This window comes from Guillardia theta (assembly GCF_000315625.1).
Source record: "Guillardia theta CCMP2712 unplaced genomic scaffold GUITHscaffold_55, whole genome shotgun sequence".
Taxonomy (NCBI): Eukaryota; class Cryptophyceae; order Pyrenomonadales; family Geminigeraceae; genus Guillardia; species Guillardia theta.
In genome coordinates, this window is record NW_005434619.1 from 327,852 (window position 1) to 349,206 (window position 21,355).

The 21,355-nt window shown below is 52.2% G+C and overlaps 6 protein-coding genes across 6 annotated transcripts; 2 read left to right on the top strand and 4 right to left on the bottom strand.

The window, feature by feature from the left end:
• Positions 1-5,419: 5,419 nt before the first annotated feature.
• GUITHDRAFT_164229 (hypothetical protein) lies at positions 5,420-6,281 on the bottom strand. The gene is made up of 3 exons (XM_005829006.1): positions 5,800-6,281; positions 5,704-5,738; positions 5,420-5,652 (listed from the first exon to the last, which is right to left on the bottom strand). Exons 1-3 carry the CDS (start codon positions 6,184-6,186, stop codon positions 5,592-5,594), a joined length of 483 nt encoding a protein of 160 aa, XP_005829063.1. The 5' UTR covers positions 6,187-6,281; the 3' UTR covers positions 5,420-5,591.
• A 1,130-nt stretch (positions 6,282-7,411) lies between these two features.
• On the top strand, positions 7,412-9,096 carry GUITHDRAFT_46932 (hypothetical protein; the record flags this gene model as incomplete). Its single annotated transcript, XM_005829007.1, has 7 exons — positions 7,412-7,663; positions 7,714-8,015; positions 8,226-8,311; positions 8,506-8,555; positions 8,761-8,841; positions 8,889-8,966; positions 9,019-9,096. Coding segments are annotated over 7 exons (927 nt in total), but the record flags the coding sequence as incomplete, so codon positions are not given.
• A 642-nt stretch (positions 9,097-9,738) lies between these two features.
• GUITHDRAFT_111938 (hypothetical protein) lies at positions 9,739-13,282 on the bottom strand (the record flags this gene model as incomplete). Its single annotated transcript, XM_005829008.1, has 16 exons — positions 9,739-9,786; positions 9,827-9,943; positions 10,158-10,215; positions 10,444-10,538; positions 10,740-10,818; positions 10,976-11,065; positions 11,107-11,134; positions 11,188-11,321; positions 11,454-11,623; positions 11,675-11,753; positions 11,906-11,949; positions 11,993-12,071; positions 12,118-12,173; positions 12,269-12,313; positions 12,360-12,929; positions 13,214-13,282. 16 exons carry the CDS (start codon positions 13,280-13,282, stop codon positions 9,739-9,741), a joined length of 1,761 nt encoding a protein of 586 aa, XP_005829065.1.
• A 398-nt stretch (positions 13,283-13,680) lies between these two features.
• Positions 13,681-14,873, bottom strand: GUITHDRAFT_111939 (hypothetical protein; the record flags this gene model as incomplete). Its single annotated transcript, XM_005829009.1, has 4 exons — positions 13,681-13,742; positions 14,045-14,149; positions 14,195-14,466; positions 14,521-14,873. 4 exons carry the CDS (start codon positions 14,871-14,873, stop codon positions 13,681-13,683), a joined length of 792 nt encoding a protein of 263 aa, XP_005829066.1.
• Positions 14,874-16,753: 1,880 nt separating this feature from the next.
• Positions 16,754-17,614, top strand: GUITHDRAFT_153659 (hypothetical protein; the record flags this gene model as incomplete). The annotated part of the gene is made up of 2 exons (XM_005829010.1): positions 16,754-16,915; positions 16,963-17,614. Coding segments are annotated over exons 1-2 (682 nt in total), but the record flags the coding sequence as incomplete, so codon positions are not given.
• Positions 17,615-19,540: 1,926 nt separating this feature from the next.
• GUITHDRAFT_111941 (hypothetical protein) lies at positions 19,541-20,422 on the bottom strand (the record flags this gene model as incomplete). Its single annotated transcript, XM_005829011.1, has 2 exons — positions 19,541-19,685; positions 19,731-20,422. The coding sequence occupies 2 exons, from the start codon at positions 20,420-20,422 to the stop codon at positions 19,541-19,543; spliced, it is 837 nt and encodes a 278-aa protein (XP_005829068.1).
• Between the last annotated feature and the right edge of the window lie 933 nt (positions 20,423-21,355).

Below are 21,355 nucleotides of genomic sequence, written 5' to 3' on the forward strand. Positions count from 1 at the left end.
ACCCCACCCCATCGAAACATATCGTCTCACCCTGGTTATAAAAGCAGAGTACCCACCCCTACCCCCCTATCTCCTGATTTCCTACGTAATCTACACCTGCCGTGTGGGAATTTTTTAAAAAAGACCACTCTGCGCCACACCCACCCCGTGCACTTCACGGAATACTACCACCCTCCTCAAATCACGGACATGCACCTATCCACCCCACCCCCACTGTAGAAATTAACTCATGACAACTTTGTGACTAATAAAATCATATAGAGGATTGGATCACTCCGATGTACCACCCCACCCCAGAAAGGATCCCACCCCACCCTGTCACGACCTCGACATCCTCAGGAGCAACAATGATCCTGTTACTGGTAACTGCGTCTATAAGTGGATGCATGGAGACTGTCGCCTTCTCGTTCCTCAAAAAGTCTCAACTTGTAGTAAATTTGGTAGTTTCGCCGGAGCCAGGGAGCATGCGGGGAGAACGGGAGGAAAAAAGATTATGGTCACGTCCTTGAATTGAAGGGTAGAGGGTGGGGTCATGGGGTCTTATTTTGTTTTTTCCTCTCTCAAGATTTTTGCAGGGGGTGATGTGGAAGGTGGGTAGGGTCCTGAAAAGGTAGGGTCAGGATTATTCAGAGACTAGGGGTACTTTAAGTGGATATAGGAGGGGTGATATTTATCATTCTTGCAATGGAGGGGTAGGATGGGTTCGTTTTGTTGGTTGGCAACTCGGTCCCCTGGTGGGTGTAAAGCTTTTAGCAAATATTACGCTTGTGGTCAGTTTTCGTTTTAAGTGTTGAAAGCAAGTAGCTGATAGATGATTCAAACAGCAAGAAGAAGTCAAGCAATCATAAGAAGTGCAGTAAAGAAAGAATTCTTCAAGTTGAGATAATGGACAAGCAGGAGGGGGGAAGAGAAAGTGGGTGAAGACAGGGGCCGAAGAACAAAGAGGCCTGATTTACACATGGACCAGACGAGACGAGACAAGGGTAGTCACATTAGAAGACTGAGGATGGGATTGAAGTCAAGTTGAGAATGGGGTAGCCACTCAGAAAAGTGGCCGTTTCCATGTGCATGGTCCCGTAAACTGCAGGATGCTATTCTTAAAACCTTCGAAAATGAGATGCGATTACTCGAACACAACAAACAGGGCAGGCTACTACTGCTTGTAAGGACATGAAGTTGTTTCCACAGGAGAGAAAATACGTAACATGAGATGAGATGAGACGAGACGAGACGAGACGAGACGAGACGAGACGAGACGAGACGAGACGAGACGAGACGAGACGAGACGAGATGAGACGAGATGAGATGAGATGAGATAAAATCGCATGACATGACATGAGGCTGTCATACTTGTGATGTACTCGTGCTACCGTGTACCCGTGGTGGCCTACAAGCTGAAGAGGACGGGTGAGTCTTGTTGAGTACAACCCGTTGGTGGAAGCAGCCTGGTTGCATGCAAGGACGGGGTTCTCTACCCTGCGAGTGAGTGAGCAAGGTTGCCTCTCGAACGGCTGACGGGATGTTCAACATATAAGAGGGAAAGCTTGTAAACTTCCAAGGAGAGAACACCCCTACTTCCCTCAGTCAAGAGACGGGTACTCCTGTCTCCTTCCTCGAAGATATACAAGGATCATCCTCGTCAAAACTTGGTGGTCATCTTCCCCTTTCGTGTGTGAGCCACGTCTGTTTGAGCCACACCTGTGTGTGTTGGCTTTGCTTTGTTTGCTGTGTGAGAATAAAGAGAGATAGATATCCTTCTGTTACACTGTTCTCCTCTTAGTAGAGAAATTCCAGCACAAGTTCTTGTTGAGCTGAAGGTCAATCCTGTAAGGCTGTGACAGTGGGGTGATGCTGGAAGAGAGACGGCACGGCAACGAGTTGGTGAACGACACGGCGGAATGACGTGAGAGGCAACATGATGAAGTTTCGACTCCGTACTTTCCTCTCTTCTCATGAGAAGCATCTTGAAGAGAGGTTACAAGGTGCCAAGGCAGGGAGAAGCAGGAAAGAATCAATGAGAGCGAGGGGTGGCGGGCAGGGCCCGGGATGACCAGTTGCGAGCTGTGGAGTGTGGCAGTCGGGGCTGGGATAGCAGAGAAATTCAGAGGTGGCAAGGGAGGTTATGGGAGCAAAGTGAGAACACAAACTCATACCAGTGAGAATGTTTGCATTGGGGCAATAGGGCTGAAAAGCAGAAAGAAGGGAAGTAGGGATATAAAGTAATGCTGTGTGAATGCACTATTGCGTGCTGGTAGGCAAAATATGATCTGAAGTAAAAGACTTAAAGGGGCTGGAATAACGTACGAGCATAATGATTTCATGGCATCACAACATACAGAAAAGTCTGTGCGACTGTTTGCCAGGACGTAGCGCTTGAATGTTAGTGACATCTTTGTTTTGTCACTAAGATACCAGCCCAGAGCCAACGACTAGCATGCCAAGCTTGTAGTGAGTGTCTAGATTTGCTTTGGGATTATCGTATTCCAGTATGTTGCATCATTATCATGAAGGATGTGTTGACTTGATCAGAAGTTGTTGTGAAGCAGCCTTGTCTTAAGAATGGGGCATTTCTGGTCTAGCCTGGAAAGCAATGGATGAAAGACGTACCAAGCAGAAATCTTAAAACCTCGCAATTGACTTGCTCCTTCTTCGTCTAAAGATAATGGCATGCTTTATGTTGCCTCCCTCTCACTTCCTTTGGTGTTGTTTGCTCTTCTATTGTCTACGTTCCAGCTACATTTCTCTTGCTCGTTCGTCTTATCTTGACCATGATCCTCGTCTTTCCCTTCCTTCCTCCTCCTCCTGCGCTCCCTCCTTTCATCCTCTGTAGCAACACCCGCCTTCCCTGATCGAATCCGGATGCAAAGTTCTTTACCATGCTTGGAGCTTGGAGAGGGGTGGGGGTACTTTACGGACGGGTCATCACAGGATTCTTTGGAGGTAAAGGGGTGGGTAGTAAAATGGAGCAAGCGTGTGCATAGATCGTGACTTCTGGAATATTTGGAAGGTGTGGGAATGCAAACGAGAGGAGGATCGAGAGGAGGGGAGAAGTGGATGGAAGAGAACAGATGTATGTGCTGATTGCAACAGAGAGTAATGCAGCTCAGGTCGTCTGTGCTCAGTTAGACCGTGTAGAAAGCTATGCTGCGACTAGCAGGTCATAAGATGTGCCGGCAGCTTCTGCTTGTAGTTCTTCTCTGACGCTTGGACGCTTCCAGCGAGGCTGTGGCGACGTGAATGGTCAAAGACATAAGATAGGTTTGTCCATTCCGCTGGATTGATCGGTTCTTTGACGCAATGCCCAGGAACATTGGTTTGAACGCACCCGCTCAGGATGGGGTTTCCGACAACAAACTTGATCACGGACGAGCAAGTCATCTCGGAGTTCATTTGTCCCATCTGTGTCCAGTTGGTTGAAGAACCAGTGATCACAATCTGTACTCACGTCTTCTGCAAATCATGCTGGGAGGAATGGTTGTCGCAAGTGAACTCGAGCTCCAAGTGTCCCAAGTGCAACTCGGTCTTCATGCAGGTGCCCTCCAAGGTGACGGCTCCTCTTCGCACCGGGAACCCGCTCGCCTGGAGGATCTTGTCGCGGGTTCAAGTGAAGTGCCCGCTCGACGCTCATGGCTGTCAGTGGCGCGGAGAGTACTCGGAGATCGCATCGCACCTCACGTCCAGTGAAAGCCATCTCTCCAGGGGCTCTGCTGACTCCGTTCGTGCCAGTGCTGAGGCGTTCAAGGTGCAGGGGAATCAGAGGTTTGAAGCTCGGTCTTTCCAGGAGGCCGTCAAGCTCTACTCCAAGGCCATCACTCTCGACCCATCCGTCCCCAGCTACTACAGCAACCGCGCGGCAGCATGGCTGATGCTGGGAGCATACAACGAGTGCATCTCTGACTGCAAGGCTGCGATAGAGCTCGACCCCAAACTTGTTAGGGCCCACGTTCGGTTGAGCAAAGCCCTAGTGGAGTTGGGAGACCTAATTCAAGCCCACTCCTACCTCGCTCAAGCCTCACAGAACAATCCTGAGGAGCCTGAGCTTGCAAAGGAATTCGCTCGAGTGTCGTCGCTGAAGTTGGCGTTTGAGGATGGGAAGGCCAACTTTGAGAAAGGAGACTATTATAGGGCGCTAGAATGTTTCGAGTTTCTGGACAATTCATGCTCCGCTGTGCCGATCCAACTCTGGGTGGCGCGAGCTTCGATTCAAGCTGGGCTCTGCGATTCAGCGATATCACTCACATTGCGGATCATCAAGAAGGACGATAAGAACGCCGAAGCCTTTTATGTTCGAGGCCTTGCTCTTTTCTATGCTGGTGATATGGAGCAAGGAGTCAAGCATCTGAAGGAGAGTTTGCGTCTTGACCCTGACCAGACTGTAGTTGCTCACAGCCTCAAGTCTTTGCGTACATCCATGGATTGCATCACACGAGCAAGAGATCATGCTCTCAAACGGCAATTTCAAGAGACTGTTCGACTTGTGAGTCTTTCTTGCCCTCCTATTAGAATCTGATCAATTTTCATTCCGGCTCCATCCCTTTCGTATCCGCTCATATTCTTTGTCAGTTGAGCGAAACATTGGAGTACTGCAAATTTCCGGAAAAGGCTCCTTTGCTTGCTGCGATGTTTTCGGAACGGGCGAGTGCAAACCTGCGACTTCAGCTCTTTCCGGATGCCTTGAGAGACTGTCATTTGGCTATCCAGATTCAAGACGACCACAAAGAAGCTTGGGTCGTTCGAGCCAAGTGAGTTGACTTGAGCTTTTACGAGCTGCGATTCCTGACAGCCTGTTTCTAGTACTCTCATCGCCTTGGGCAGACCCGAAGAAGCTCGTGAAGACATGTCAAGGCTGCTGAAAATCTTTGAGCATGACACGGTGTTTCGTCACTGGTATGACAAGGCAGACTTCGAGGTGCGGAAGCGAGTGCGACCGGACTACTACACGATCCTGAAGGTTTCGACTGTGGCAACGGAGAGTGAGATTAAAGCTGCCTACAAGGTGAGAAAGAGGGAGGGTAGTGGACTGTACATAAGAATAAGGCTGCAGCAACGAGCGCTCGAGTGCCATCCAGACAAGGTGGTTGCCAGTGGTGCCTTGACGGTAGAGGAAGCTGAAGCACAGTTCAAGCTTCTCGGAGAAGCGCTGGAGGTGGAGGGGACGAGCGTCAAGGCGATTGTGTGACAGCTTGTCAGATACTCGGAGACAGCACGTGTCGCCGACTTTACGATGAGGGGTATGACAAAGTGGCGATCGATCAGAGGGTGCAGGTTTGTTGCTCCTCCCTTTCCATGAGCAGACGTTCGTAACTTCTCGTATGCTGCAGGCAGCGCAGAGGGCTGCGAGAGAAGGAGATCACAAGCATCGCTATTGATGAGATGCACCTCAAAACGTCGTGTGCACTTTGCCGACGACTGAACAATTCAAGTGTATTCTTGCTTTTACTCAAGGTAACATTGGAATGTAACGAACAATGGGAAAACTTTTCGGTCGCGCTTGATCCTTTAGCCTCATTTGCGAAGCGTCAGGTCAACCTCGACTGAGTAGATGCGCGTTCATCTCAATACACTCGCATGCTGGCTGAGCTCCTTCCGTCTTAAGAGTGTTGTGGGTCCTCCCCACCAGGTTTGCGAACTTGGGCATGTCCGGCGGCAGACCTGCATGCAGCCTTCAGTTAGTGCTGTGCGTGAGAAAAGGAGCAGGCCCACCAGCTAGGAAGCGACACGGGGATGTTCGACTTGAGCTATGGTTTGCGGAGAAATTTAGAAGTCATTCAACTGAAGGCGATCCATAATGATCAATACCGGAGTAATGTTCTCAACGTGACTATCGTGGAGGGTTGCAGCATCCCGATCATACCTCTTCCTCAGCCCTCGCATCACTTTCTGTACAATCCCAACATCTTCGTATAGATCGCTCTCGTGCTTGATCTCTTTGGTCGGGTGATCGGACAGGTCCCTCAGATTATTCATTGGTTTTGCCTTCATCTGCACTGGGACGTACTCGATATGATTGGAGGGAGATGCACTTCTTGATGGAGGCGGGGCAGGACCGAACACCTCATCACTTCTCTTCTCGTTGAACACAAAGCAAGAAAGACCCGTCGCAGACCGAACGGGCCTCAAGCCAAAGAGAATCAACAACGCACAAAGCCTTGCAAACCATAGCTCAAGGGGTCGAACATTGATCATGCTGTGCTGCCTGACGAGATTGTATGTCTGTTTGTCTTCTTTGTCGTTACCTCTGATCCTTCTCTTCTCCTCCCTTCTCTTCTCTTCTCTTCTCTTCTCTTCTCCCACTATGATTCTGCCGTCTTGGTGTTGCAAACGTACAAACAAGATCATTTTAAAAGATTATTTTAATCGGATGTAACAAATATTTTATAACTATGTATAGTACATATTTTCTCTAAAACTATTTATAGAAGAACGCTCCCCGAATCAAAGAAGATATCTAACCCGTCATCTGTACCAATGCTCAGAGTAAAAGGTAGGGGTACTTCACAACACCTACTATCTAAATCATTTTTTGAAGTTACGCCCCCCAGCTACAATATATATATATATATATGAGCAATTGACCGTACAACAATTCCAGCTAATTTTCGAAGAGAATCAATTAAGCTAATAAGGTTTCTTTTCAGTAGTTGATTTCACGGCCACGGCCTTCCGGCCTTCCGGCCCGATCAGTTGCCCGGTGCGTACAGGGATGAGCGGGGATGAGGGTAATTGTTGATTCGGGGCCGTGGCCGCATGTGCAGAATAGAATGGCATGGGGGAAGCAGGAGGGAGAGGGAGGAGGCAGGAGGGAGGAAGGGAGGAGGGAGGAGGGAGGTGGGAGGAGGCAGGATGGAGGAGGGAAGGGGATAGAAGTTGGGGGAGGGGGGGGGGGGGGGGACGACGAAAAAAAAGATAGATCATAGCAGAAGGAGGCAAGAGAGGGAGGGGCAAAGGAGAACTGAACAAGGATCATTAGAGCAGAAGAAAGAGGGTGGGTTTGAATCGGTCTACGAGCAACCAGTCCACTTCAAGGCATGCTGCAAACGCTGCGGTGTTCCACTGACATGATCATTGCAAGGAGTTGAGAAGTACCATGATCTGGTGAACCGATTCTAAATCAAGTCCGGCAATGACGATGAAATTTGCATCAACTACTTGCTTTCTGTTTCTTGCAGCTTTTCACTTCGTAGCCATAGGAGGTTTCTCTCTCCAGACCCTCGTCAGGCCCAATGCCAAGACTTACTACATCCATCCATCTACGAGGCAGCAGGTCAGGCGAACAGCCGTTCGCTCCCCAGTGATGCAGGTAAAGCTTGTTCCCCTTCATACTTCACCTGCGGTCCCTCACGTTGATCCCCTGCAGACCGGCTGGAGTCGACCTGGTCAGCTGGGTCCAACAGTAGCCCAGCTGGCTAAGCAGAAGAAGCTGCTGGGGCTCGGGGGGCTCAAGAAGCTGCCGCGCGTGTTTCCCGCGGACGAGCTGGTGAACCGGGCGGTGAACCGAGCGTTGTCGCACAAGGAGGACACGACGGTGAAGAACCAGCGGCAGAGGGCGCGGAAGTATGCGGCAGAGCAGCTGGCGATCCTGTCGAAGGAGCTCACGAAGCCGACGGGAGAGATCCTAGAGGGGTACGAGAAGATCCTCAAGAACCTGTCGCCCTTCGAGAAGGTATGCTGTACTAGAGCTGGGGTGTGTTGGAGCTGCTCAGTGTCATGTAGGTTGTGGCAGATCTGACAGTGAAGTCGCGGGAGCTTGCTGGGTACGGATCTCTCCCTGACACCTTGAAAGGGCTGCAGGAGCTGAGAAAGGACACCATGGAGGTCTGCAAGGCAGGGACCAAGGCTGCAAAGGAGGCGGTTTCTCGCAAGTTGACGCTGGAAGAGGTGGACGTAGCGATTGCGAGCATTGAGGAGCTGTGGGAGCGAGACGGCTGGGTCCTCGACCTCCTGCTCAACATGGGCCAGGAGCTGAGGAGCGTCCCCATGGTGGACCCCGAGCTTGACACCGTCGTTCTAGTCGGGTGAACCTCAAGTCTCTCCTTCCTGCGTTGTTCTAGCTCTTCCTCCTCCCCCCCCCTCTCCCTCCATCTCTCCCTCTTCCTCCTCTTCCTCCTCTTCCTCCTCCTCTTGCTCCATCTCTCCCTCCTCCTGCTCTTCCTCCTCCATTCCTTCTTATATCTCCAACTCTCCTTCCCCGCACAACTTCACACCCTCACTTACTGTTTCTTCAGCTCTCCAAATGTTGGCAAGAGCAGCATCGTTCGCAGCATCTCCACAGGAACGCCTGAAGTCAACAACTATCCCTTCACCACCAGAGGTTAACAGCTTCTCGCACCGCTCCTACAGACCCGCCCTCCTCTCTCTCTCTCAGCTCCTTTGCTTCTCTCATCCACCTGCATACCTCTCTCTTGATCTCATCTCCTCCTCCTATCGCAGCTCGTGCCCCGTTCTCTCCTTGCTACTTTCCTCTCTCTACCTCTCTCTTCATCTTCGCTGACTTGTTGCTGGCAGGCATGACCCTCGGTCACATTCTGGATGACCTTGGCGAGCAGATCTGTCAGGTAACTGCACAGAAAGGAGGAAAAGAAGAGGATGTGTGGAGGAAAGCAGAAGGAGGGAAGGGGAGGAGGGAGAGAGAGTGGGCGATAAGGGGCATTGGGGGGGAAGAGAGGAGAGCAAGTTGGGGGGAGGGGAGGAGGGGGGTTAACGAGGAGGAGGAGTCGGTAGTGGTAGTGGTGGCAAGAGGAGCAAGGAACTAACTCCGAGCAGGTCATGGACACGCCTGGTCTGCTCCCCCGCTCCGACCAGGAGAGAAACGAGATGGAGAAGCTGACGCTCGCCTCCATGGTGAAGCATGCAATCGGTCATGGAGGAAGGAGCTGATGGGACCGCAGGAGCATCTCAACAGCGTCATCATCTTCGTGCTCGACCTCACTGGAGAGAGCGGGATCAAGTCCTCCATCTCTGATCAGGTCCCTCCCTCCACGTCCCTAGCTGGTCGGATCTTGACCAGCTCTTGTCCAGCTGAGCGTGAGGGATGAGCTGAGAATTCGCTTTCCGGATCGCGAGTGGATCGATGTTGTCAGTAAGGCAGATATCCCCCTTGAGCCACAGGTAGACTCACTCCATCTCCTCCTCTCCTCTCCTCTCCTCTCCTCCTTCCTCCCTCCCTTCATCCTCTCCCTCTCTACTCTCCTCCTCTCCCTCCCTCCTTCTTCATCTGCTCTCCTCATCTTCATCCCTCTCCCCCACCTCTCTCCCTCTTTCGCTTCCCTTTCATCCTGGACTTTGTCCCTCCCTCTATGTCCCCCCCATTCCATCCACGTGCCGCTATCCTTGCGTTCGACCAGCGACATTGCGGAGCTTCAGACGAGGGTGGCTGTTGACTTGTCTTGCCTCAGTGCGAGCAGAAGGTGCCGGAAGGTGCCTTGCGAATCTCCTCGACGACGCAGGAGGGCATGGAGGTTCTGTCAGCAAGAGTGATGCAGTCGCTGCAGACGCTGCAGGAGAAGAGGGAGGCGAGAGAGAGAGAGAGGAGCCGGTTCATCTACTGAGACCTACCAGGCTGTGCTGTGTTGTTTACAAATGAAGAGAAGGAGGATGAAGAGAAGGAGGGGAGGGAGAAGAAGAGAAGGAGGGGGAGGGGGAGGGGGAGGGGGAGAACACAAGAGGAGCAGGAGGAGGAAGAAGGGGAGGAAGCAGCAGTGGTGAGAAAGGAGGAGCGGGAGGAGGGGGGAGTTGAGGTCAGGCGGTAGTGACGAGATAGAACGTGTCCGAGAAGGCCTGGGGGACCTGACAGGGAGTGAGTAGGAGAAGCTTGACAGACGTGTACCTGCGGCAATCTTGACAAGAGGATGAATTGGAAATGATCCAGACAGTGCTGAGTGAACTGGTGCTCAAGGAAAAGTTCTCCGTCCTCCTTCTTGACCAGATGGAAAAACTTGTGATCCTGCAAAAGTGCTGAGATGAGAAATGTAGGATGAGATACAGGAAGGGGGAGAAGAGGAGGGGGGTTGTAAAGGGGAGGAGCAGAGGAGGAGGGGCAGAGGAGGAGACAGGAGCAGAGGAGGAGGAGCAGAGGAGGAGAGAGAACAGACGAGAGACGAGAGGAGACAGAACAGAGAGAAAAGAGGAGAGAGGAGCAGCAGAGACAGACTTGGAACCTTGGTGATGGAGCACATGACGATGTCCATCCAAAGTGTTGGAGAAATCTTGTCAAACCTGCGCAAGAAACTCACGAGAGCATCTGAAGAGACACCCAAAGACAAAACAGCGAGATGTAGGACAAGGACAAGGACAAGGACAAGGACAAGGACAAGGACAAGGACAAGGACAAGGACAAGGACAAGGACTACAATGACAAGGACTACAATCAGAAGAAAAACGGAGACGATAGGAGAAGGACGAGGACGAGGACGAGGACGAGGACGAGGACGAAGTCAGTCTCACGTCTGTTCCAACTTGACCCAGTCCAAGACCAAGTCGCCGTTGTCAATGACAAAAGGTTTGCCGTACCGTAGAGCCCCTATCAACGCTTTCCTCACCTGATGCACATTGAACGTCAAGCACTCTTACACCTTTCTTCTTTGCCTCCTCCCTTGACCTCTCTCCTTCTTCCTCCACTCCTTCCCTCCTTCCCTCCTTCCCTCCTTCCCTCTACCTCCTCCACTTCCTCTGCATCCGAATCTTCTCCCTTGCTCTTCGTTTCTCCCCGCTTCACCCCCTGCTCGCTAGTTCAGCTCTACCGTCTCGGGCTCGAGGTCTCCAGGCTTGTAAGTCATGAGCAGGTTGTTGTCACGGTAGCGCAGAAAAGTTTGCGCGTTGCTGAGGGTTACGATGAGAAGTGAAGTCGAGAGGGAAAGAAGAGGAAATGAGCTTTCAGTAGAGGACAAACAAGGGCGAGGCGAGGCAGCAGTGGAGGAGATAGAGGAGGACGAAGTTGAGGGAGAGGAGGGAGAGGAGGTGCAACGATAAGAAAGACCTCGACAGGTCGATGATAAGTGCTGGACGTCGATCCGCCTTCCTGATCTCATCCAACGTCTCCTGTAAGGCCCGCAGCCCGATCCGGCAGCTGCAACGGAGTGAGAGGTAGCAAGCAACAGCTCATCAAACCTGTGGGCAGTTTGCGGCACGAGATCCGCTGCTCGGGCAGAGTTCAGCTGAGCCCACAGTCCGAGACCAGCAGGTACTCACCTGGCTCCTTCTCTTGTGGGGGAGGAGTCCAGCAAGCGTGAAGCTCTTGCTCTATCCTCGCCCTTGCCTCTTCCATCCGCTCTGCCGAGAAACCAGCGAGAATCTTGCAACAAACGTCACTAATCTGCGCTAATCTGCGTCTTCGGAAGCAAGATCGACGTGATAAGCAAGTTATCATGAAAGCAACAAGTGTAAGCAGCATTGTGAACCACACGAAGATCATTTGCTACGTACAGGACCTGCTGGTCCACGTTCCTCAATATCACTTATCTTCTTCGTCCTCTTCTTTCTCCTCTTCGTTCTCCTCTCTCAGCGCATGTAAGCATCGCACCTCCTTCACTTCTTGGTCGCTCGCTGCATCCATCGGCGATTCCCCGTCATTGTTTCGGATGTCGCAGTTGGCCCCATAGGACAGCAGGAGCCTACACGCCTCCGGCTGACCAGCAGGTGTCAAAAACTGCGATCCAACCCTCAGCATGCTCTTCACCTTTCTCATGAACGCAGCACGGAAGATTGGCGTCCTCCCATGAGAATCTTGTAGATCTATCACTGACGTGGCTCCGTGCCTGACAGACTCGTTATCTCATACATGTTGGGTTCCTCCCCCTCCCCCCTCACTCCTCCCCCCCTCCTCCTTCTCCTCCTCCTCCTCCTTCTCTCACCGTCCTCCTCCCTCCTCCTCCTCCTCCCTCCTCCGCCACCTCCTTCCCTATCATACCTCAGAAGCTCCCTCAGCACAGACGTAGCTCCTCCCACCGCAGCCTGCATCTCAACGTCACAAGCGCAAGGAGCAGACGGCAGGCACCTCAGACAGAGGCGTCGAATTGTTCTCGTTCACACAGTCAGGCTCGACGTAGGAGGTCAGAGAATTGATTCCTCTATACCTAAACGCCAACGTCACCCCCCCTCCCTCCTCCCCGCCTGTCTAACCATGGATCGCAGAGACAAACACACGTCATGCTGTCCGGGTCGGTAGTGCAGGCTCGCTGTGAGACAGGAGGGAGGAATGAGCCAGTCGGACGAGGAGGAGGGTGAGGAGGAGGAGGAGGAGGAGGAGGAGGAGGAGGAGGAGAGTTCTTACTTGGATCTTCCCTGAAGCATCGGAGATACCCAATAGCTGACGGACCTGATGTGCTGTGAGACCCGTGCATCAGGTGGGAAAAGGTTGTTACGTCCTCTAGCTCGTCATCAAACGCGTGCTCAAAGATTTTCGTCTTTCTCCTGTTGTACTCCCTCTCCCGCTTCTTCTTGTCTTCCTCTTTCTTCTGGATGCGCTTTTCTTCCTCGAGGATCAGGGCAGTCAGCTCATCTCTCATCCTCTGCTCTCGCTCCCGTCTTTCTCTCTCCGCCGCCTCCCTCTCTTCTCGTTGTCTTTCGAGCTCCTCTTCAGCTTTCAACCTCTCCTCTTCGCTCATCTCTTTCTTCGCAGGCGATGCCTTCTTTGCTGTCGTTGTTGTCTTTGGCTTTGCTGTAGTTTTCTTCGCTGCGGGTGCCTTGGAGGAGCTCGTTGCTGACGACTTCGCTCCTGAAGCTCCTGGCTTCGTCGCTGCCACTGGCTTCTTTGCGGCGGCGGCTGCTGGTGCAGCTGGTTTCTTTGTTGTTGTTGTTGCTGCTGCTGCTGCTGCTGCTGCTGCTGGCTTGGCAGCGGACGAGCTCGCCTGAGCTTGTATGCGAGGAGCGCTGCTGGCTCTCTTGACTGGGCTAGGGGAAGTCACATCGCTCTTCTCGTCGCCTGTACCATCCTGTTACAAGTCACCCCAGCAAACTTCCAGCTCCTACCTGGTACGTCAGGTTTCGTGCTGGCCGGACGAGCGGAGTTAGCTAGGGGTGAGCTGGACTTGACTGATTTGGTGTCAAGGGGTCGACCCCCTGGCTGTTGGGTGGGTAACTTGGGAGGCATTCGGAAGCCTTTCAGGAAGGAACAGTCAGTATCGTGAAGCTAAGTTATCATGCTTGCCGTGGAATACATGGATATCTCTCTCCTCGCCTGCTGCAATCTCACACTGATTCTCCTGTATCCACTCACCCGTTTCCTTACATATCCTCCTCTCTTGACAATAGAAGCGATCTGTACACTAGAATCTTCCTTCAGCATCTGTGCTGTTGTCCTTCTCCTTCCCTTCCATCCTCCATTCTCCATCCCTACCTTCCTTCATTCTCCATCCCTACCTTCCTCCGTTCCTACTCCCTCTCGTCCTCTATGCCTCCATGCTGCTGCGCCATGCCTCCCCCTACTTCTTTCTGCGCCCTACGACATCGAGTCGCATCCGGTAAGCAAGCTGCTCTTATCACCGGTCTCCTCCTAATGAAAAGGTTGCTCGAAAGGGGGTGGGGTACTCCTGCGGTACAGGATTTTCCTGTGCATGGACTGTAGGGAAGGACGACGAGGAGGGGGCGGCGGAGGCGGTTGTGACTGTAGGAGGAAGCAAAAGCTTAGCGAGAAAGACCTCTCGCTTCCTTCCTGCCCTCCCCCTCCTACCCCACCTCTTCCAATCATCTCTTGCTATCTTGTTCATTGTCGTGGAGGTCGATGTTACGGAGTTCCGTTGCTTTCCCTAGATCAAGAGACAGAGAGGACAACATGGCTGCCTTGTCCTGCACTCTCTATTTCATTGAATCAAACAAAACAATTTGGAAATCAATTGTTTGCGGCAAGCATGGCGATGAGTTGAAGTCACTTCTTTTCCTTAGCTGCTGCACAAATTGTTGCAGAGCAGACGAAGGGGAATCAAAGTCAGGGAGTCAGCCTTCCTCCATGAGAGTCGACAGGCTCTTACCCGAATTCGTCGATACCGGACGAGATGCTGCATGAAAGGAATCTCAACTGAAGGAGAACCATAGGAGCAAAGAAACTCACGCAGAGTAACGCCCATCTTCTCTGCCTTACTCTTCACCAACTTCTGAAAGGCCAGCGCTTCCTCTCTGCTACTGCGGCTTCCGAAGCTTGCAGGCCTTCCTTCGTCTATTTCAGACCGTCAGTCACTGTACCCAACACCTTGATGAAAACCTTGCGCCTTCGGAGATTGGACTGGAGTTCCGCTTGCTGCAGTGTTTCCCTCCACCGGCTCACCTTCCTTGTCTTCCTTCTGAATTGCTTCTTTCACATCTTTGTGACTTTCTTCATTCTCATCCTTCTGATTTTCTTCTTTTACATCCTTCGTCCCGACAGCAGTGTCCTTGTTCTCCGAGGCTCCTTCGACTTCTTTCGCCTCATTTCCTGCAGGATCCATCGAAACCTCCTCCGGCGTCGTTTTCTTCTCGCCCTCTTCCTTTGAAGTTCTGCATCAGCTAGAGTGAGCAGCGGAGCTTTCGTAAGAGCACAATGTAGCCTACTCATTCGGGACGTCCTTGTCCTTCAACTCCTCCTCTGGGCCCTGTGCTTCTTCAACCTGCAGCGCATTTAATGTCGACCTGGGACGAGGTGCACATGGGTTACAAACCAAGTCTTCAGCTGTGGTCGAAGGCTCGCAAGAGCCCGTCTGTATCACTTCGAGCAGTCCAGAAGACGCTGCGTGAAAGGAATCGGACAGGTGAAGAGCCAATGATGAAAGATTCTGAGAGCGCTCTTTGTCTAACTTGGTCCTCTCTCTCTCTCCGTCTTCGTTGATCTTTGATCGTCTGGCAGACTGCAGCTCATAGAGTGTGTACGCCCTGAAGTCGTCATGCTTCGAGCCCTCCGCTCCCATTTTGAACTTCAGGATCTGAAGCGCGAAACGTTCGTGGGTGGGAGGTGGGGGAAACGCAGAAGTGACTGCGTCCGGATGTCCGAGGGTGTCAGTGCTGCTAGGAAGACGTTGAGATGGGGAGCGCCTGCCTTGTTGTCACTGCAAGCTACTACCTGCCCCTGTTCACTTCAGCGCTTGTCAAGAGGCAGGGGTAAAGGAGAGGCCGACGAGGACGGGTCCAAACTTCCGGGGCAACCTAGTGTTGGGATTATCAGGCAAAGGTCAGACATTTCTTAAATACCGTGATAATTAAAACTGGGTATGTTGTCGACTTAAGGTCAGGCGGAAGTACATTGATTGTCACCGAGTACAGAATGTGCGCGGCGCGGGAGGAGCAGGCAACACAAGGGGGGGGCTACTAGGAGGGAAATCATAAGTCATCCTATAAGTAAAATCAGTGAAGCCCCGACAGCGTGACACGGCCAGAGTATTCATCAGTGACTGACTGAGAGTAGTTATGATTTAACTCAACTTTGAGTAAAGATATAGTTATGATTTAACTCAACTTTGAGTAAAGATATAGTTATGATTTAACTCACTGACAACCGCCGGGCGACTCGGACGGCCCGGCCCGGCCCGGGCCGCTGTTCCGCTGGCCGGGCTTCCGACTCACCGTCAGCGAGGGGACTCACTGTGGGGCACCGGTGGCCAAGATGGTCAACGGCCATGCGATGCACTGACGGTAGCAACCGATGGGGAGGAGGAAGCGAGAAAGAGAGCAGAAGGGAGCAGAGCCGTGAGCGACTATGCTGAGATGAGAAGAAACTTGCGTGTCGGATGGACGAGAAAAGGACCATGGAAGGAGTCACGTCACCATGATGACTAGGCCGGGCTGTACATTGACCATGAACCCCTCACATCTCACAGGCATCGACACGTGATAGCAACCGAAATAACGATCAAGGTAGTCAAGAGATGATGTCTGATCTGAAAGAACAACAAGAAGTCGACGAGATGGTCGGCGAGAAATTCCTCCAGGGGCATCAAGATGCGGCGATGTTTCCCCAGGGCAGCATCGCGGACCTGGAAGAAAGCATCGAGACAGTCTGGAAGGCATTTGCAGATGGTGAGAATGCGAATAGATTCATCGCACATCTCTGATGGACATGTTGGCAGTCATTGGCAGCGAGAGTTCGTGCGTGTCCAGCGTGATGAAATCCAACAAGAAGATAGATCTTGTGCTCGACATGCTGCAGGTTGTGATATTGTGCGATGTCGTAAACAGCAGAACACGCCTGGCTCTCTTGTCTGATGTCTGCTGCAGAAACTCTCTAAGAACATTCAGAGGGGAAAGAAGATGGCTCTTGTTGCAAGAGACGAGCACGACGAGCAGTTGAAGTCTTTCATCTTTGAGATCCATAGCATTGCTGTGTTGTTTCAGTCTGAGACTGCGAGCAACACAAAGCAGCTGAAACACTTGTTAAGTCGATCTAAAGGTAAGACATCATGAAATTCAGTGTATGCAGCGAGTTTTCATGTCAAGAACCGACATGCACGTGTTAGGTGCTCTGTCAGACATCAAGTATCAGATCAACAGGATATCGGATGGATCTATTGTCTACACTATTCCATCAGCTCCGTCTGCGAACAAGCTGCTGCAATATCTGTACAAGAGATGGCTGAACAATCGGACTCTGATTGGAATACACCTGGATGTCTGGAAGAAATTCCATGAGTACAACAGGTATCATGCACGCATGGTGAAGATAGAAAAGGCTGTCTGGAAGATGCAACAGCGGGCTAGAGTACAGCAGATGTTCTTCTTCAACCTGTGGATGGAAGTGCTGGACTCCAAGCAGCGACTTGGCATTTGCAAGCAAAGAGTGTCTGCCAAGAGTCAACGCACTTGGATGATGGAGTTCCTCCGAAACTGGAAGAGCCTGACTTTTCGAAATAGACGGACCGAACGCTTCATCTCAAGGCAGCAGCGCTATGGGCTGGGTATGATGATGAAACGATGGATGCACTTTAAACTTCAAGTGAGGAGGAGGAGGAAGATCAGCGTAAGCACTGAGAGTGTTGCTAAGGAACATTGACAAGAGATTGACAGGCTGTGTTATCAACGGAGATGCAAAGTCGATATCAGCTCATCTCGTTTCAGTTTTGGAGGAGTGGGATAGTCTGGAAGAACAAGTGGAGAAGACTGAATGTTGCAAGAATGCAACACTCTCAGGCGCAATCATGCTTGTTCCAGCACTTGCTTCATTGGTTTGCGATCAAGAGAATAAGAATCAAAGTGAGAAGCAGATCCAAGATGCTTCAACGCCGGGATGCAGGGCTCGTGTTTGATTGCTGGAGGACTCATGTCAGCAGAATGAAGAGCCTGGCAAAGCGCAAGATGAATGTTATCATTCGCAGGCAGTGGAACCAACAAGCATCTTGCCTGCAAGTCTGGTGCAGTTATGTCTACATGCAAGAGACCAGGAAGATTGTACTGGTGAAGATGCAGAGGTGCTCAAATGTCATATCAATGCAATCGATCCTCAAGTATTGGTCCTACACAGCCAAGATCGTTCTGGAAAGCAAGAACTTGTACAAGTTGAGGAGGACGTTTCAGAGGCTGAAGAAGGCCCAAATATTGAGAAACTTGTACAGTAGAATCAAGGAATCTTGGGACTCAGTCAACAATCTTCAAATGCTCAAACAGTATTTCAATCGATGGCAGATCTTCTTTGACTGCATTTTAGCTGCTTATCATCAGCTGCGGAAAACAGCAATGGAGAATGGGCGACTAGAGCTCTCAGCAGTCTTCTCGGAATGGAGACAACATGTGGCGGTGACCATCTCTCTCAGATGGAAGGGAGAGCGCATTGCTGATCGGAACAGCTTGTACAAGCTACTCGCACACCTGCTGGCCTGGAACTCTCAACAGCATGGAAGCAAAAGTCGAAGCTCAGTCCGGCATTACTCCACCTTCTTGACCAAGACGAGGAGGCACAACCTGAAGCAGTACTACCTCAGGACGATGTACTCCTACCTCACCGGGGTCAAGTACATCGCGGCCAAGTTAGAGCAGGTAGACAGGAGGTTGAGACATCGGAGAACCAAGCAATTTTACCAAATGTGGCGTGGGCTGATACCCAAGAGAAGAGCTGTCCTCTCTCTCACAAGGAAGTTTCTTCGCAACTTTATGCATCTATGGCTCCACTATTTCCGTCACTCTGTGAACATGAAGGTGTGCAGGATGGTGTATGGGGCATGGTGCCCGGTGAGCCCTCTCCTCCCTCTCCCTCTCCCTCTCCCTCTCCCTCTCCCTCTCTTTTCTCTCTGCTCACAGCAGCTTCAGGAGTGCAAGCAGCCCCTTCGCGGGGTTGAGACCAAGGTAGACCTTGCGGTCGCTCGGAAGCTGCGAGAGCTGGCAGGCAGGGAGGCAGAGGAAGGAGGAAGCCTGCTGGACCTCATGGAGACTCGCGCTTCTTCCATCGCGCATGGCGACATGAGCGAGGCGCCGCTGGAGGAGCCAGCAGACTTCCAGCTGCACGAGCCACAGGACGAGAGAAAGACGCCGCGGGCGAGCAAGAGGAGCCCCAAGACTCGCAGGATGAGAAGTCTGCGGGTTGTCATCCCGAGCGCCGAAGAATCCATGTACCAGGAAGTGAACGAGGCGTTGATCTCAGCCCATGAGGAGCTGGGCAGATACTCCTTTCTGAGGGAGGAGCTGAACAAGGTCAAGGACCAGCAACAGGTCCGTCTGCTGCTGCTGCTGCTGCTGCTGCTGCTGCTGCTGGTGCTGGTGGTGGTGGTGGTATGACCTCGAAATCCACTTTGTTCTCCATGATTGGTTGGCCTGCCATCATGTTTCACTTTCATGCTTTGATCCCTAGAAAAAATATTCTAGGGCCAAAGAGTTGGTCCAAGGAGGAGGATCAGCAGGAGCAGGAGCAGGAGCAGGAGCAGGAGCAGGAGCAGGAGCAGGAGCAGGAGCAGGAGCAGGAGCAGGAGCAGGAGCAGGAGCAGGAGCAGGAGCAGGAGCAGGAGCAGGAGCAGGAGCAGGAGCAGGAGCAGGAGCAGGAGCAGGAGCAGGAGCAGGAGCAGGAGCAGGAGCAGAAACGTGTACCAACATCTCCGTCATCTCCTGCCTTTGCTGTCTCTTTGACGCTCTTCTACAGCCCAGATGGCTTCCTCCTTCACCCCCGCTCGGCTTGAATAGCGCCTCCTTCTCCAAGCTGTCCCCCTCCAGTCTCAGCAGCCTCATCTCCAGTCCACTGGCAAAGAGGAGGAAGCGGAAGCTGATTGTTATCGTGCAACAGAACGTCTCATAGCATCTGATGTGATCAACAGGTACAAGCTAAGGAGAAGATTGATGACAACAAGTCTGACATGTTGCTATCAACGTTTGCTGCTCTTGTACCTCAGTGCAGAGGCTGACATGCGTACAGACCCTCGACCTTCTCTCCGCTGGAAATCTCCAACTACATCTTCTCTTCCAGCCCTTCTCTCAACTACGCCAGGATGAGCAGAGTACACAGAGCTCTTGCTGACGCTGAGGATTTTTCAGAGGGGCAGGGGGAAGAGACGTAGGGGAATCAAGTATCAGTACGATGAACATCTAAGAGACCAGGACAAGTTCATGTCATGTCAGGTATTCACACGTGTGTTTAATAGCTCGAGGACCCGGGGCCCGACCTTCAGTCTCGAGCAGCCTTGCCGATCTCACCAGCAGGGTGGCAGCGACTGAAGTCCTTCTTGGAGAATCGCTTCCTCTTGGAGAGAACAACAGCTAACGCGTCGCCCACTGACATCATCACTATGGCACTTGCGGTAGGTGCCAGTCTGCTCGGGTAGTCAGAGGAGCATCCAAGTAGCAACATACGTCACCCGTTATGGTCCAACTCCTTGTGCTTGCCGATGGGTATGCAGAGCGAGCACAGGCTGCTCAGCGTCGAAGTCTCGGAGGAGCAGACGGCGATGGTCTTGACTCGCATCTCCTTGAGCGATCGAGCGACGTCGAGCACCTCTTGCGTCTCTCCACTGTTGGACAGCAGGAGCACAACATCTCCTCCTCGCACCACCCCCAGGTCGCCATGCAGAGCTTCAGTCGCGTGCATGAAGAGGGCCGAGGTCCCCGTGGACGAAAATGTCGCTGCGATCTTTCGCCCGAGATGACCGGACTTGCCGATTCCCACAACAATTACACGGGAGTTGGCATCAAGCCTCTCCAGCATCGACACAGCATCGTCAAAGGACGCGTCTACCTTGTCCGCCAGCCTCATCAGCGCCTCTGCCTCCTCCTGGATCACTCTCCTTGCCAGACTGTGCGGGGACGTCTTCTCAAGCTCACATGCCGGCCTGACCTCCTCTATCTTGGAGATCAAGAACTCTTTGTTCCCGTCCAAGTTGGTCGCTCCCTCCCCCAGACTCCCCTTGCAGTGTCGCCGACCCAACGACTCCGTTGAGCTGAACCCGCGGCACCTCCCGCTGCCCGCAACCTTCTGCGCAACCTTCTGACTACCCAAGAGGAGCCCCGAAGTCTTTCTACACAGCATCAGGCATCTCTTAAGACTCGCCATCGCTTCAACTAAGTGCTCAGCTCCTACTGCATTGTGTTGACTTCGCCTCGGCCGGGTGGTTGAGCACGAAGAGAGCAGGTATCAAGTGCAAGTTCTGGTGTACACGGTCTCTGCAGCTCAACCCGAGATACGAGAGAGAAAGATCTGCAGAACCAATGGAAATCAACATTAGGAAAAGGTTCAACAAGAGGGGTTATGGAGAATACTGAGTGAATAGTCTGGGATATGAGACTCATTACGTCTGCTTCTTCAACTAGAACGAAGTTGGCTAGCAAGCATAATTCCCTTCGAGATAGTTCGACCCCTACCATGTGTCAAATGTTCATGTTCTTTCTCACACATCTTCTAAAAATCTTCGTATCCTTCTCTCGTCTTTCACTTATAAGGAATCCATATTCCGTTCTTGCATTATCAGCAGAACCAAGCTGCAGATTATTTGTTCTCGGCCTCTTCTCTTCTTTCCATCATTCTCCTCCTTCCTTTTTTCCCTTCTGAATTCTTTCACCCCTCCTGCCATACCCTCCTTCTCTTTCCACTCATCTATCTAGGATTCAACGCCAATTTCCATCTTCACCTTCAACCTTCGCCATCTCTCCGCTTCTTATATCTTTTCCCTCTTCCTCCTCTTGATCTCTTTATGCTTTTGAACCTGTCCACGCACCTATCCCTGCTCTTGCTCCTGCCCCAGCTCCTGCCCCTGGCCCTGCCAATGTCCCTTTCCCTACTCGTTCCTTCTCTCTCTCTCTCCCTCCCTCCCTCCCTCCCTCCTACCCTGCCTCCCTGCCTGCCTGCCTGCCTGCCTGCCTGCCTGCCTGCCTGCCTGCCTGCCTGCCTGCCTGCCTGCCTCCCTCCCTCGATCCCTGCCTCCCTCGATCTCTCACTAGCTCACTCGCTCGCTACCAAGCCGTGCACAATACACAGAAGAGGGAGGAG

Bases quoted from the DNA above. Each gene is read 5' to 3' on its own strand.
- GUITHDRAFT_164229 (XM_005829006.1), bottom strand. From the start codon at position 6,186: ATGATCAATGTTCGACCCCTTGAGCTATGGTTTGCAAGGCTTTGTGCG. The intron at 5,739-5,799 runs GTATTGATCATT...CGCAAACCATAG, and splicing joins ACGTTGAGAACATTACTCCG to CTCAAGTCGAACATCCCCGT. The intron at 5,653-5,703 runs GTGGGCCTGCTC...GGCTGCATGCAG, and splicing joins CCCGTGTCGCTTCCTAGCTG to GTCTGCCGCCGGACATGCCC.